The 16,040-nt window shown below is 41.3% G+C and overlaps 2 protein-coding genes across 4 annotated transcripts in view; one reads left to right on the plus strand and one right to left on the minus strand.

Annotated features, from left to right (window-relative positions):
- The window catches only part of Gpx5 (glutathione peroxidase 5), a 75,773-nt gene that overhangs the window by 50,617 nt on the left and 9,116 nt on the right, over positions 1–16,040 (minus strand). For 2 of the 3 annotated variants that reach the window (XM_031359005.1, XM_031359006.1), the window contains exon 2: positions 9,870–9,940. The exons of the other annotated variant lie outside the window; for it this stretch is intronic. The gene's annotated coding sequence lies outside the window, so the exon portion shown is untranslated. The remainder of the gene's footprint in view (positions 1–9,869; positions 9,941–16,040) is intronic. 3 annotated transcript variants of the gene reach the window in all.
- LOC116082163 (olfactory receptor 2B11-like) lies at positions 11,835–12,876 on the plus strand. The gene has a single exon (XM_031359004.1). The coding sequence runs from the start codon at positions 11,849–11,851 to the stop codon at positions 12,797–12,799; it is 951 nt and encodes a 316-aa protein (XP_031214864.1). The 5' UTR covers positions 11,835–11,848; the 3' UTR covers positions 12,800–12,876.

Raw genomic sequence — 16,040 nt, forward strand, 5'->3', positions numbered from 1 at the left:
GAGATTTTCCATGCCTGCTTTTAGGTAAAAGTTATACATTCTACATTCTACGATTCTCCAGCCTTTCAAAATAAGGACACTGAAACAAACAAACAAACAAACAAAAAAACAAATAAGGACACTGAACTTTGCGATCAGTAGGGAACTCTTTTGTTTTTTATATATTTTCTAGAAATGAAATCTTTTGCATTTGGGGGTTTTGTTTTGAGATACGGTTTCACTTTGTAGCCCAACCTATCCTGGATCTCAATATGAAGCTCGAATCCTCTGGCTTCGGCCTCCCAAGTTCCGGAATTTAAGAAATAAAACTGTTATCAAACATTTTGGTACGTTTTATCGTCTCTGCTTCACTGTGAGGAAAGTGCTAGAGAGCTTAGCCCGGTTCCAGTGGTGTATGGGTAGGAGGAGCGCAGAGACCCACGCTGCTCTTTGGGGAGTACCTGCCTGCGTCCCACAACCTGTGGAAGCTAAACACATCCCTTCAAAATCCTGGCTGTAAAGACCACAACCAACTTCAGCTAGAGGGTGAGAGCCGGGGTTTGGAGAGAGAGCCCCCTGTTTTCTGACGAAGGCAAAGCTTCCACTAAAGACATCTTCGCAGGAACTGTGGGCAGGGTGTCCAAGCAGGAGAAGCCTATCTGTGTACGTTGATGGTTGGGACATCTATAGAATAATTTATATTTAAAATGTTATAAGCAAAAAATAGCAAAGCATACTTGTGTCTTTGACATCATTACAGTCAATACCAGGAGTTTGCTTGTGAGGTATTGTGGCTATGGAGGTCTAAGATACTGGATAGAGACTCTAGTTATTTGGGGATGTAACTGCAAATCTTATTTGCACCCCTGCCAGTCTTATTGTAAGCCTTGATGCACACTGGCTCCTAACTTTAGGTTACCTTAAAGATATATACTATTCTGCAACCAGAGTGTGAAAATGCTATTTCTAAATCTGTCCTTTTTGTGTCTTTAAAATCTTTGTAAAGAAATAAGAAAACGTTCATAAGTACTGCTTGGCGATGGTGCCTTTACAGTGAGCACTCATTGCTGCCCAACCCTTCTTGAGCACTGCGCTTTGGAGCAGCTATATCGCCAGATTGTCTTTGCTCACACAGGCAGCCAAAAGCCTATTACCTTCCTCACGTTTTACACGTTCCAGACCTGTTCTGCTGCCTTCTTCACTTCACAGTGTTGCCATGATTCCCAAACCAAACAGACTTTCTTCCTTCTCTGTTGTGTCTCTGTGATGGCCAATTTTATGGAGCTATGTTAGTGTATCTTACCATACGGACCAGGTGACAAATAACTGACTTCATATATTGTGTTGTGTAGCAATGTGCTATCTCAGATGAACCCTTATTAGGCCTCAGGATATTAAGGGGAGGCAAAACAATACACTGTTCCAAAGGGAGATAAGTATTACATACTGCTTTGAAGTCCCTTAAACTCACAAAAGGAATAACTCAATGACTTCAGGAAGTCCCTGAAACTGACCAGATTCACTAGCCCTCTCCTTCCCCAAGCATACATATATAAGCTATAAGTACTTTTGAGAGAAGCAGCACTGTCTAGAAGAGAATTAGGTCAGTAGAGACACCTGGAAAGAAACAGAGACTAGCCATGATACCCTGAAGGGGCTCAGACTAGCTGAGCTTCCCGAGATAGTCTCTAATCTGTTGAGCTTTTTGTGAATTGTATAGCATGCTACTTACTGGCTCTCAGCTTTCCTGGGCTGTCACCCATACTGAGATGGGTTGTTGTAGTGTAGCCCCGTAAGTAACACCTCACCTATCTTCCTAAGGAAACTGAATAAAACTCATTAGTTCACCAAGTTGGACTTCAGGGTTATCCTTACCTTTATGTCAGTTCCCTATCAGGTGAGAAGGCATTTGTTCATGCCTCTCTAGCAATAGCATCAAACAATAATCCACATGACATTAGTATGTAATATTAGAGAACTTGTAAAAGTACAATAGCTAAGTATGTTATGGTGATGACAACTGTCAATTCAGTGCTTACTAAAAGCCAGGTATTTTTGTACACACACACACACACACACACACACACACACACACTTACTATTTATACATATATATGTGTGCAAGTTAAACAATATGAAGTCCTCTCTCTCTCTCTCTCTCTCTCTCTCTCTCTCTCTCTGTCACCTGTGGATATTACCTTATACAAAAGAAAAGGGGGCAAGGAAAGAGTCCCTGCAGAAGAAAGTATCCTCCTGATTTATCCACATGGAGCTTAAAGGCCATCACAAACGTCCCCATACAACAGGCACAGGGAGAACATTCAGAAATAGAAGAGAAGGTAAAGTACTCTAGAGGCAAAGAGAAGAATGCTGCTGTTGCCATGGGATACTGCTGAAGCATGAGGACCAGAATGACCAAGGATGGAGTCTCTGGAGCACACACAGGGAGTTCAGTCATGCTCTACAGAGCTCGGCTAAAACATGAACTTTGCTTTTTATACTTCTGGCCTCCAAAACAGAAGATAACTTTCTTGGAGGCAAGTATGATGTCTCATGTCTGTAACCCCAGCACTTGATCAACTGAGGGAGGAGAATCATCAGGAGTTGGAAACCAATGTAGGCTACATAGTGATTTCCAGGTCACAGAGTGATATCCTGCCCCAAAACCAAACCAAACAAAACACTAATGGTTCCTGTTTGATTTGCAGGACCATATTAGGGAGCTCACAACAAACCACTGACCTGTGCCCACCTCAGGCCTTTATGCATGTGGAACATAGAGACTCATCAGAGAGATGCATATAAATAAAAATAGCAAAAAAATCATCTTTTAAAAGGAAGATTTCATTTCTGGTAATTTATTATAGAAAACCTCAGAGGACTAATGTTCTCAGTTTGTTTGCAAAGCTATAGTTACAATTTTCTATTTCACCTAGGATCTACAGCTGAGCCTCCCAGTGCAGTGATGCTGATCTGTTTCACCATGGATCTACAGCTGAGCCTCCCTGTGAAGTGATGCTGTGAAGTGATGCTGATCTATTTCATCATGGATCAACAGCTGAGTCTCCCTGTGAAGTGATGCTGTGAAGTGATGCTGTGAAGTGATGCTGATCTGTTTCACCATGGATCTACAGCTGAGCCTCCCAGTGCAGTGATGCTGATGTGTTTCACCATGGATCGACAGCTGAGCCTCCCTGTGAAGTGATGCTGTGAAGTGATGCTGATCTGTTTCACCATGGATCGACAGCTGAGCCTCCCAGTGCAGTGATGCTGTGAAGTGATGCTGATCTGTTTCACCATGGATCTACAGCTGAACCTCCCAGTGCAGTGATGCTGATCTATTTCACCATGGATCGACAGCTGAGCCTCACAGTGCAGTAATGCTGATCTATTTCACCATGGATCTACAGCTGAGCCTCCCTGTGAAGTGATGCTGTGAAGTGATGCTGATCTATTTCACCATGGATCGACAGCTGAGCCTCCCTGTGAAGTGATGCTGATCTATTTCACCATGGATCTACAGCTGAACCTCCCTGTGAAGTGATGCTGTGAAGTGATGCTGTGAAGTGATGCTGATCTGTTTCACCATGGATCTACAGCTGAGTCTCCCTGTGAAGTGATGCTGATCTATTTCATCATGGATCTACAGCTGAGCCTCCCTGTGAAGTGATGATGACACTCATCCCAGTTCTTAGGCTTGCCTTCCTTTTCCATGAAGCTGATGTCCATGTGATTTGCATTTTTTTCTGTTAGTTGGGATTTTTTCCCTGAGACTCTTTAAATTCAATTCTTTCAAGTACAAATTAGAAATAGTTTTCCCACCCTTAGTTTTTTTTTTCACTTTACTTACGTATTTTTTAGTGCATAGGAGTGCATACCATCAGATTTTTTTTTGACACAGTATCTTATTGCATCTTACTATGCTGGCCTCAAACTTACTATAGAGACCAAACTGGCTTTAAGCTCAAAGATCTACCTGCCTCACATATGCAATGAATTACATCATCTTTTTTTACTTCTGATTTTTTAAAAATAAAAACCAAAGTTATACAAGATTTCTAGCTTGGCATTCCTAGTAATTATACCTGTGGTTTCTCAGTTTAAGAAATTTCTATCTATTCTATTTATGCTAGTATTACACGTGGCATGCTGATTTAAGCTTTCATGCTCCTATGCACAGTGGTCCAGTTATCCTGATGTCATGCTTTGAGTAGTCCACATGGGATGGTTACTCTTAAAGTCGACTATGTAGACTTCAAAGTTAACCTGAAGACAAACCTCTGAAGATGTCTGTGAGGTGGGAAAGTCAACCTTGAATACAGGAGATTCTTCCATGGTTTAGGATCCAGGACTGAATACAAAGGGGACAGCTGGATGGGGCACAGTTCAGTTGTCCTAGCTCTGTAGAAGCAAACACAGGGGATCAGGACTTGGTTTGGGTTACATGAGACCTAGTGTCAAAAGTTACATGGTGAGACTGTATCACAGACAGACAAATATATGTATGTATGTATGTATGTATGTATGTATGTATATGTATATGTTTCCTATGCTTCTTTACTTTGTTGGATATTTTAGTCACAATGGTGAGATGTGAAATTAAAGTGGAATCTGTTTCTATTTGAATTTGAACTGTGCCTCCTCATAGTCTCCTCTGGTCTAATATTTCATGAAAAAATTTTATCCATTGGCATCAGCTGTTTGGTTGTCACACCCTGAGGTACTTTTTCAGGGCCTCTATGCATTTTCTTTACCTTTGATAAACTTGATGAGGTTGGCTGTAGCTGCTTAGTCTAGTCTAAGGGTAGTGGGGGTAATCACCCACCCTTTGGCTACACAGAGCAGTAGAGTATAGTTTTGTTTTGCTACAAATTCTTATTGTAACCAAAAAATGTTACAATGCACCTGGCCTAACGTATTATCACAGGACCATTCTGGAAGGCTCTTTGTGGTAGGAAGAGAATCCTAGCATGTACTTTTGTGGTGTGTGTGTGTGTGTGTGTGTGTGTGTGTGTGTGTGTGTTTGCTGAAATAGGGTCTTTTGTAGCCAACCCTGACTGGCCTGGAACTTGCTTTATAGACTAGGCTGCCTTGAACTCTATCTTCCCCTGTGTATCAAGTGATGGAAATAAGGGCACAATGCCACCATGCTTGGCTCAACACTCTGGGTCTTTATATCTTACTCAATAGACTGCAGTGTTTACTCAAAACTTTGCATGTTTTAAAGGGCGTCTCTGTACTCACTCAGTGTACCTACACTTTAAAGAGGCACACCACCTTTGTAGCCTACAGAGGAAGGTAACCTTATTGGGATTTCCCACTAGAGTCCCCACTCAGACCTTCCTTCTGGGTAGAGGACTCATTCTTGGTTACATGCCTCAGCACCTACTGTAGGGTCCATGCAACCACTAACACAGCAAGAAGTCACAGTGTCCTGTACCAAATAAGGAAAGATGACCATCCCAGGATATCCACTCCCACCCCCTGCATAGATGCTCCATCCTTAGTTGTATACCTTGGTACTAATAACTAAAACCATGAAATTACTCCTCCCTGATTCGTCTCTGGTTCTGGATCCAGTTCACGATGCCAGTTGTTGTTTGACAGACCTTTTCCTGGGGAGATACAACACATGCGCACACACAACACACACATACACACACACACATTCACCCTAGGAAGGAAGGAAGGAAGTCATGACAGACCAACATAATGATTGCACTAATATGTGATTTGGTGAAACAATGAGTTTCTTATTGGAACAGGTATATGGTGAGGAGTTACAAAGAGCAGGGAAAATTCAAAAGCAGATGATGATTTTTTAAATTCATATATATCTTACCACAGCAGGCACCCCCACCTTATAAGGAAGCCATACCCCGATAAGCACATTATAAGTTAAAGATATTTCAAATTTCTTATCACAAGAATAAAAATGGATTTTGACAACATGGTCTGTTCTTTTTTTTTTTTTTTAATGTTGTACTTTTTTTTTTTTTATATATATTACATAGACACACCAGAAGAGGGAGTCAGATCTCATTATGGATGGTTGTGAGCCACCATGTGGTTGCTGGGATTTGAACTCAGGACCTTTGGGAGAGCAGTCAGTGCTCTGAGTCACTGAGCCATCTCACCAGCCCTGGTCTGTTCTTTAGATATTGGAAGAAGTATCTTCTTTTCTCTTTGTCTTTGTTTTTCTGAGATGGGGTCTCATGTAGTCTAGGCTGAACTCAGACTTGCCATGTAGCTAAGGTTGATCTCAAACTCCTGATTCTCTTGCTTCTGTATCCTAGGCACTGTCACAGGAATGCACTACCACAATGGGATATGCACTCTTAAAGACATCTAGTGAGAATACAAAACAGGATGACTTTTACAGAAGAGAATTTGAGAACAACTAACAAAATTCACATGTATTCTAATATATTATATGTATATAATACACATATGCCATACATTATATACATATACATATAATATACATATACATGTACATATGCATACATACATACATACATACATACATACATTAGAATGACTTGCGGGCTGTGTATAGCTAATCCAGCAATGGCTGGCTATAAAATAACAGTCCAATAATATAGTAGTTGCTCGGTCCATGAGGCTGGATTTCTCAGCTGGTCTTCAGCATACACGGGAATCCTGAAGAAATAGACTCTAGTGCTAATTAAAGAATGGACATGCTAGTGAGTTGAGAGCAGGCAGACAAAGATCAAGAGCTTTCTTCTTCCATGTCCTGTTACAGAGGCTTCCAGCAGATGAGAGGTGGGTCTTTTCCAGCTGAAAAAATCTGGTGTATCTTCCTACCTCAAAGATTCTGATCAGAAGTTGAACTTCTCACTTCAGATTAAGCAAAAACCCCTCACAATTCTGCTCTCCACTTTCAGGTTTTAGTTAATTCCAGATATAATTTGTTATTGATGCTGGATAATCCTGCATTGTTTTGTCTGCTTTGCATATAATTTTCTAGGTATTGTCAAATTTTTGTTTTGTGTTGTTTTGTTTTTCAAGCCAGGGTTTCTCTATGTGTGTACTTCTGGCCACCCTGTCGTTTTCTCTCTGTAGGTCAGGCTGGCCTCAAACTCAGAGATCCGCCTGCTTCTGCCTCTCAAATTCTGAGATTAAAGGTGTCTGCCACACCTCTCAGCCAGAATTACTAAATTTTAATAACAGTAGTTTATATCTGTTTATATGCCTTTAGTCTTCAGAGAAGGCTCTTAGCCCTCGAGGGGATAAAATAGATTAACCCCAATGGAATACAAACTTTATTTCTGCAGTTGAAAAAGCAGTCTGATTCTCTAGTGTGATGACTCTCACTTGAATCACCTAGGGAACTAGTTAAATTACACTCAGAAATTCTAATTTTATTTGGTCAGTGGTCCAGAAATGTGTACTTTAGTAAGCATCCTAAGTGCCATTGACAAATGATCTTGCAAAACACTCACTGGGTTATAACCCTGAATAGGATGATGATCTTAAAGTGAGGCCTGCCTGTACAGTACCATGTACTGAGACATAAATTACACCAACTGTAATTGTATTAACTCATGAACTACAGCGCAATGATGTGCACTGGCCCATGAACTACACTGTGATGGTTCCTATATGCTTGGCCCCAGGGAGTGGTACTATTAGAAGGTGTGGCTCTGTTGAAGGAGGTGTGGCCTTGGAGTAGGTGTGCCACTCTGGGCATGGGCTTTAAGACCCTCATCCTAGCTGCTTGGAAATCAGTATTCTGCTAGCAGCCTTCAGATGAAAGTGTAGAACTCTCAGCTCCTCCTGCACCATGCCTGCCTGGATGCTGCCATGTTCCTGCCTTAATGATAATGGACTGAACCTCTGAACCTGTAAGCCAGCCCTAATTAAATGTTGTCCTATAAGAGTTGCCTTGGTCATGGTGCCTGGTCACAGCAGTAAGCCCTAACTAAGACACTCACTGACAGCACTGTATACTGACTCATGAGCTACGCAGACAGAGCTTGCTGTGCACTGCCTCATGAATGACACCAACAGCATTGGGCACTGACTCATGAGCTGCATCTCTCCTATCACCACATAGACAGGAGCAGTTATTTACTGGAATTCACTATACCCAAATCTTTCCATTTATAATCTCAGTTAGTCCAATAATCCTATCAATTAAATCCTGCAATCTGCATTTTGAGGACAAAGATACAGGTTTAGTGATGTTCACTGTAACATAGTGGCCAAGTACAGTTTCAAATACAAGACTACTCATTTTGGAACCCATGACCTTCTTATGGCATTTGTCTTCTATTTCTTTAGAGTCAAGGGTGATGTTTACAGCCCTAAAGTAAAACGAAATTGAGTAACTTAGACTAGTCTCAAACCTCAGTCTTTTCTGCTTTAGGGTCCTAAAATAGTTTTGATATTTCTTCTCATGAAGAGAATGCACCAGCCTAGTCAAATGTTGTTTAATTCCATTTACTCCTGAAGGAGGAAAATATAAAATAAAGCCTCAGATATCTATGTAAGAAGTTCTCTGTGAAGAAGAAACAAATCAAGTCAGGAATTGTCCCAGCACTTGGGAGGAGGGAGGAAGAGAATCTGGAGTGTTAGATTCTCTACCACATAGCGTGATGGAGGCCAGCCTGGGCTACATGAGACCCTATCTTAAAATACAAAACCAAACTAGAGTGGAGGGAGGGAGGGAGGTAAGGAGAGAGGGAGGGAAAGAAGAAGGGAGGGAGGGAGGGAGAGAGGGAGGGACTGGTAAGATCATACAATTTCTTCATCTCTTAAGCTGTATTATGTTGTTTCCGCTGTGGATGTTGTCTGCTCACCCTCCAATTCTTCAGATTCAAAAGTAGAGGTAGAGAATGGAATGGGTGTTGTGGTATACTCCTGTAATCCCAGCACTTGGGAGCTGGAGGCACAAGGCTCAGAGTTAGAGATCATCTTCAGCCACATGGTCAGTTGAAGGCCAGACTCAAAACAAAAAAGAAGGAGAAGGAACTATTTGGCAACAGCTCTGAGCAACTTGGTCAGAAACCATCTAATAACCTTGGAAGGGCAGCCCAGGTGTTCCAGAAGAATTTTATTAACCACCTTTAGAGTTGCTGCCTTTCTTCTACCTTGTTCTGTGGAGCAATTTACTCCAAAAAGAGTTTCAAGTGATAGAGATGGGTTGAAACTGTATCAGCTCATGGAAGAAATAAAAAGAGAATCTAAATGTCTTTAAGACGGTTAAAACAAATGATATGAATCTCCACTAGGGTGAGCTTGAACAAACAACATCTGCATCTGTATTCCGTACACTACCGACCTAAGAAAGTATACCTGTGCTCTGTTTGCAAAACTTTCACTTAGTATTTGAATTGAAAAATGTGAAAATCTTATAAATCATGAACAAATTATTTAATTTCTTCAAGCTTCAGGCTGTAGATGAGGACAATAATAATGCCCACTTAAGCTACTAGGGACCTTCCTGTAAAGTGCCTACCGTGTTTTAAATGATTATTATTGTTACTGTTTTTAATTGTGTGATTGTATGTGAGTGTGCGTATGTGTGTGCATTTGAGTACCTGTGGAGGCAGAAGAGCTCGTCCCTGGAGATAGTTATAGGTAGCTGTGAGCCACCCAATGTGAGTGCTGGGAATCAACCACTGGTCCTCTGCAAGAGCAGAAAGTGTTTTTGTTTTTTTTTGTTTTTTTTTTTTTAGCTGTTGAGCTATCCCCCAGGTCCTATTATTATTGTTATTAATACATTTGTTTGCATTTTGAAAATTGGGGAAGCAAATTCTTCTCTCCCTTGGTAGTCAAATGAGATTAGTGGATGGAAAATCTGACGCAATCCTTAATTGTAGCCAAGATGGTAAATATAAACCGGATGCTCCAGGGAGACTCACTCATGATGGCAGTCTCTCAGGGAGGGCTGGCACACGGGGCGAAAGCTGGTTTTATCTTCTCCCGAGTCAACCTTAGAACCAAGAGAGAATATTTTTGTCACAGGACCTGCCACATCAAGACTTTAGAGGCTCTTCTTGGGTCCCTATCCTGATCAGACTCACTTAATCACTCTCTAAACCCGAGGAATCTGGCCCAGCAACATTTCTTCTAACTATATTTTAATAAAATCCCAACAAGCAGAGGTATGTGCTAGTGATCTCCCTTTCTACCAACACAAGACTAAATATCCCTGGGTTTCGTTTAGTTTTATTTGGTTTTGAGAGGAGGAATACATGAATGTTCTGGGGTACACAAGATCAGCTAGGCTAAGTAAGATACTTCAGCTAACTGATTTATTGCTCTAGCAAAGAAATATTCAACTTCAGTAAAGAATGAGAGAGAAGGTTGTGATTGAACAAATTCTTTAAAATATAACACTTTGAAGATCAGCTCAAGAATCAAATTGTGTGAACAGTGGACAAGTCCAGATTCTTGAAGATGCTTTTGAGAAGATAGGATGTCACTCTTTTTCTCTTCTTTATCTGTGAATGACTCGTATCTTCTCTGGTTGGGTTGGACACAGTCCCTTGTCACTGTCTTTGTCTTCATATGTCCCTGGCCTTGGTAATCAAACTATTATAACTATCCCAAACGCAGGTTCAGGTACTTTATGATTTCTCAAATCACTAGCTAACCTAAAGGTAAAAGACCCCAGGAGACTCACTCAAGCTAATTCTTGCATGCCAAACTAAAAGTTTGCCTTGTAAAGATATTTGTGATTTAAGCTATGTATCCCACGTAATGTTCACACCAATGCCCTTCTCTTTCTGTCCATTGCATTTCCCAACTCCTTGCATCTTGGGTTAAAGTTTGGGTTTCTAGCTCCTCTGTCATACAGCCATGCCTGGTTCCTCTTTGTCACCCCTGTCTGGCCCACTCATGCTATCCCTGTGTACATTGCCCTCACCTCACCCCCAGCTTCCCATTTCTTTTCTCCCATCATTCCTCATCATCCTCTGTAGTAAGTGTTCTTAAGAGCTACTCCAGCCATCCCACTCTTGTCCTGAAACACATTTGTTTGGTCAGTGCATTTAACATAGTGATCAAGGTTTTCTACATTGTGGTCTCATGTTGAGTTTACAACCTGGTTTTTCACTATAACCTGTGATAATGCTATCTACACATGTACGTTTATCAGGTTGCTAAAATAAGCCATAAAACTGAGTGTGCTTCCCTCAAACACTCCCTTCTCTGCAGGTAACTTGTGTTTTCATTACTTCAAACACATGTGTGTGCTTCAGAAGTCTTTGGCCATCATTTATAAGTATTGACACTTTCTAGTCTTTGCTATTTTCCATAGCACATAGTCAAGATTTTAAAAATGTAATACCATGACTGTACAGTGGAAAAATAAAAACCAACTTTCTTACTCATCACTTATGCTGCCTGATAATTCTCATGCTCTCAGTCACTGGCCACTGGTTTTAACATTGCTACAATGTCATCCTTTCGAGATGACATTCTGTTGGAATACTGAGTTATATAGTTTTCTCAGATTTTTTTTTCTATTGACAAGTTGTTCTCCTAACACAAAGAAGTGAAGAAAGGAGCTACCACTTTGCCTGACTCCTGATTTGTTCACGTGTTTCAGATGCCTCAATGAGAAATTTCTCCTTAAAAGGGAGCAAGGAGAGGAGAGCAAACATTATATAGAACAACTTTGTCACCAGGAAGAGTTTTCCAGATGTTTGAAATGTTACCTATTTAATTATTGTTTTCATTACCATTGATGTGATTTCTGGGGATGGCACCTGTCAGCTCTTTCCATAGGAAAAAATAAGTGTATTTTTTCTGGTACCTTCATAATTTCTGCCTAATTGTAATTTTTTTTTAAATCATCCTTTTCTTCCTTGATTTTATCAGGTCTTTATCCTTTGAAATGTCAGTGCGGCTCATTAATGGAGATTTCCCAGATGATTTCATTCTTATGGGCTTAACCAAGTACCCATGGCTGGATCTCCCTCTCTTCTTTGTCCTCCTGACCTCCTACTTGTTCACATTGCTGGGAAACATTGCTATTATTTTGGTTTCTCAACTCGATTCCCAGCTCCAAAGTCCCATGTACTTCTTCCTTACCAGCCTTTCATTTTTGGATCTCTGTTTTACCACTACAACCGTCCCTCAAATGTTGTTTAACTTACAGGGACCCAACAAAAACATCACTTATATAGGCTGCATGGCCCAGGCCTATGTGTTTCATTGGCTAGGCTGTACTGAATGTGTTCTTCTTGGTATGATGGCCTTAGATCGCTATGTGGCTGTGTGCAAGCCTCTGAGGTACTCTGTCATTATGGACCACAGGCTCTGCCTGCAGCTGTCTGGCACTGCTTGGCTCACTGGCCTGGCCAACTCACTACTGCAGTCTACACTGACGACACAGTTGCCTCTGTGTGGGAACCGGATGCTGGACCACTTCTTCTGTGAGCTGCCTGGGCTAATTAAGATGTCCTGTGGGGACACCACAGTCAATGAGATTACTTTAGCAGTGGTGGCCACATTCTTCATAATGGGTCCCCTCTCCATGATACTTGTATCTTATAGTTACATTGCCCAAACTGTATTTCGAATGCCTTCTGCAGCAGGGAGACTCAAGGCTTTCAACACTTGCTCATCACACCTGCTGGTGGTGTCTTTATTTTATGGTCCAGGGATATACATCTACATGCAACCCTCAGAGGATGGCTCCCAAGACCTTATCAAGGTCTTGACTCTCTTTTACTGTGTCATCACTCCCATGGCTAATCCATTCATCTACACTCTGAGGAACAAAGATGTCATAGGAGCTTTGAAGAGACTTCTGAGGAAAGCCATTTCATCTAAGGGGATATGAAAAACGTTTCTTTATTCTGAATGGAAAGGTCCAACAATAATGTGAAGCATCAATCTGTTTTGTCTGAGGTTGGAAATTGTTGACCTAAAATTTGTAGTCTCATACTGCAGCTTCTAGAGTGCTTGGATTACAGGTGTACATCACCACACCCAACTTAAATTTTTATATCAAAACCACCTTCATACCTCCAGTGCCAGGAATAGGTAACATCTTGATGAGTTGTTGACCAAAGGGGTCCCTTGACTTACTCAAACATCGCAAGTAATTGTCAAGGCTATTGGTTATCCTCCACAACCTGATGGTAAGGCCCTGTTAGTGATGATGTCACTTAATTATATCAAAGAGCATGAAAAATTGATCTGGCACTGAACTAGAAGCTTCACTGTTAGAAGGTTCTAGACACACTCCTGGAGGGGAAAAGTAATCAATATCACCAAGCTATAAAACCTGCAATCTGGGGGCTGGAGAGAGATGGCTCAGTGGTTAAGAGCACTGACCACTCTTCCAGAGATCCTGAGTTCAAATCCCAGCAACCACATGGTGGCTCACAACCATCTGTAATGGGATCTGACACCCTCTGAGATACTCATATACATAAAATAAATAAGCAAATAATAATGTTAAAAAAAACCCTGCAATCTATAGCAACTATCTGTAAAAACACACTGGTGCAGTAGTGGCACTAATGGGAGTAACCAACTATTTTTTTAAAAAAAAATTAGATTTAAGGCTTTACTCAATGAGATGGAACCCATACCAGACACTATTAATGAGATCAAGAACCTGAGACTAGATAGATCATATAGGCTTAGGGGAAAACCTACCACTATTATTCTGTTAAGTGAACACAGCAATAAAATGTTATCAATAACATAGTGCTATGCCCATTATCTCAACTTTCATCAGAAAAACTTCTTTTTGCAGTAATTAACACAGAGACCCACAATTGAACAATGTGCAGAGAGTGTGCCACTTTGGAGCACTCAGCCCTAAGTGAAATGTCTTTATCAAACCCTGCCCCTCAAGGTTCAAGGATCTATGCATAAGAAGAGGCCAAAAGACTTCAAGAGCCAGAGGTGGAAGATGACTTCAAAGAAACAGTGTCCTCTAGACACAACAAGGTTGATTCACAGAGACGTGATCCCATACACGAGGCCAGCCAGACAAGATCAAGCCAGACAAAACCTCTGCATGGAGAAGGGAAAGTGGTCACAAAATCCCACCCTTAACCAGGAAGGCATTTGAAATTGACACCTGCTAGGAGAGGGGAAATCAGACCTTCCTTCCAACAGAGTGACACTGAGGTATCGCAACCCTACTCCAGGGCAGGCCCCATTCCCAGGAGTGGTCGGCTATCACAAAATGGAGCCCATGTGTTTTCTGTGCTTCTTGGTTTGGCTTATGTTAGTATTTTTTGTCTTACTAGTTTTTTTGTATGTGTATTCTCATTTGCTTGTTTGTTTTGAGAGAGGGAAAGAACATGAAAAGCATAGTTGAGGGAAAAACTATGGTCAAAATATATTATATGAAAAAATTTAAGTAATAGTAATAAAAAACCCTGAAAAGTCAAGTCAGGATAACTTTTACTTATGGCCATACTATAATAATCTTAATAAGAAAATACTTGAAAGTTGCTGTGAAAATGCTTTGAAAGTTTCAGTATCAAATTACTGAACGATGCCAAGATCATGTGAGGACCTTGGACAAACAGATCTAAAAGGAATAGCCCCAAAAAGCGCTGTACTGTGTTAGAACTTTAAAAAACCTAAAAATAATGGTGAAAACCATGTGCACTGTACTGTGTTAGAACTTTAAAAAACCTAAAAATAATGGTGAAAACTGTGTGCACTGTATTGTGTTAGAACTTTAAAAAACCTAAAAATAATGGTGAAAACCGTGTGAGGTTTTTTCTCTCAAGTATAAAATTACTTTTATGAGTTCTTATATGGAAGCATGTAGAGAACTTATCAAATAAAAGGAGACATTAAGATCACAAGGAGGTGATAGCAAATAATAGCTCTGGTTCCATAAGATGTTAGTGTGCTCAGTAGTTAAATTGGGTCTGTACTGCATATCACAAATTATAATGAACTAAATGTTAAAATTATAAAATTGTATTTTTATTTACAAATATATTTTCTACTACAGTTATTAAAAATGAATATGTGTATGTTTATGCCAGTTGAAGGAATGGAAAATAAGAGAAAAATTTGATGACCATAAATGATAAACATGTATATCAAGGTGAAAAAAGTCCCATTTTTTTCCTAGGTATGGAGGCACATCCCTTTAAGCCCAGGAGGCAGGAGTAGAGGCAGGTAGAGCTCTCTGAGTGTGAGGTCAGCCTGGTATACATAATAAGTTCCAGGGCTTCAAAATGAAACTTAAAAAAAAAAAAGTTCACAAAGTTAGAACAAACTGAAATAAACAAACAAATTCATAGGCTGGGGCGTGGGAGGACAGGGGAGGAGGGGCTGGGGCGTGGGAGGACAGGGGAGGAGGGGCTGGGGCGTGGGAGGACAGGGGAGGAGGGGCTGGGGCGTGGGAGGACAGCTAGGGAAGGGAACCAATGAGAACCAAGTGTAACACCACACTCTGAGACGCTGAAGCATCAGGGGAAACTTGGGTGGCATCGAAAAACGGGGAACTGGCCTCTTTAGGAGAGGAAACTGCTCCTTAGCTGCCCCTCCAACTTTTTCCAGGAACCTTTCAACAGGTGCAAATTGCTAAAAGCAAATGAACAGGTCTAATGAGGGAGAGGGTCCTGAGGGTCCTGGGAACCTATTCAAAATCCCACCCCAAAGTACGTAGTTGGCTCCCACCTCTGGGGACCTGCCGCGGACCAGGGTTCCACGGGATGAGAATTCTGGCCAGGTGGGCAAGGGATTTGGCGCGAGATAAACAGAGTCGACACAAAGAAGTGTTTTATCTGAATTTATTTCTTAAAAGTAGATTCAGACTTTTACAGTCATTGCAAAGGAGAAATGAGAAATCTTGCAGCTCAGTAGTCAAGGTACATCTGAGGTCACCTGAAACACACTGGGTCTAAAGCAGTATCCATCTCCTCTGAACTGGTGCAGCATCCCCCCCCTCCCCCCACGGGCCTCATGGGCCCCGCCGGAGTCTGGTGGGGGGGGAGGGGCTGCGGGTGTGCCAGCCAGGAGGACAGAGGCTAGAATCTAGAATCTAGAATGCTGACTGCTACACACTGTCTCTCTCTCTCTCTCTCTCTCTCTCTCTC

The sequence above is a fragment of the Mastomys coucha genome, unplaced genomic scaffold (assembly GCF_008632895.1).
Source record: "Mastomys coucha isolate ucsf_1 unplaced genomic scaffold, UCSF_Mcou_1 pScaffold7, whole genome shotgun sequence".
NCBI classification, from domain to species: Eukaryota; Metazoa; Chordata; class Mammalia; order Rodentia; family Muridae; genus Mastomys; species Mastomys coucha.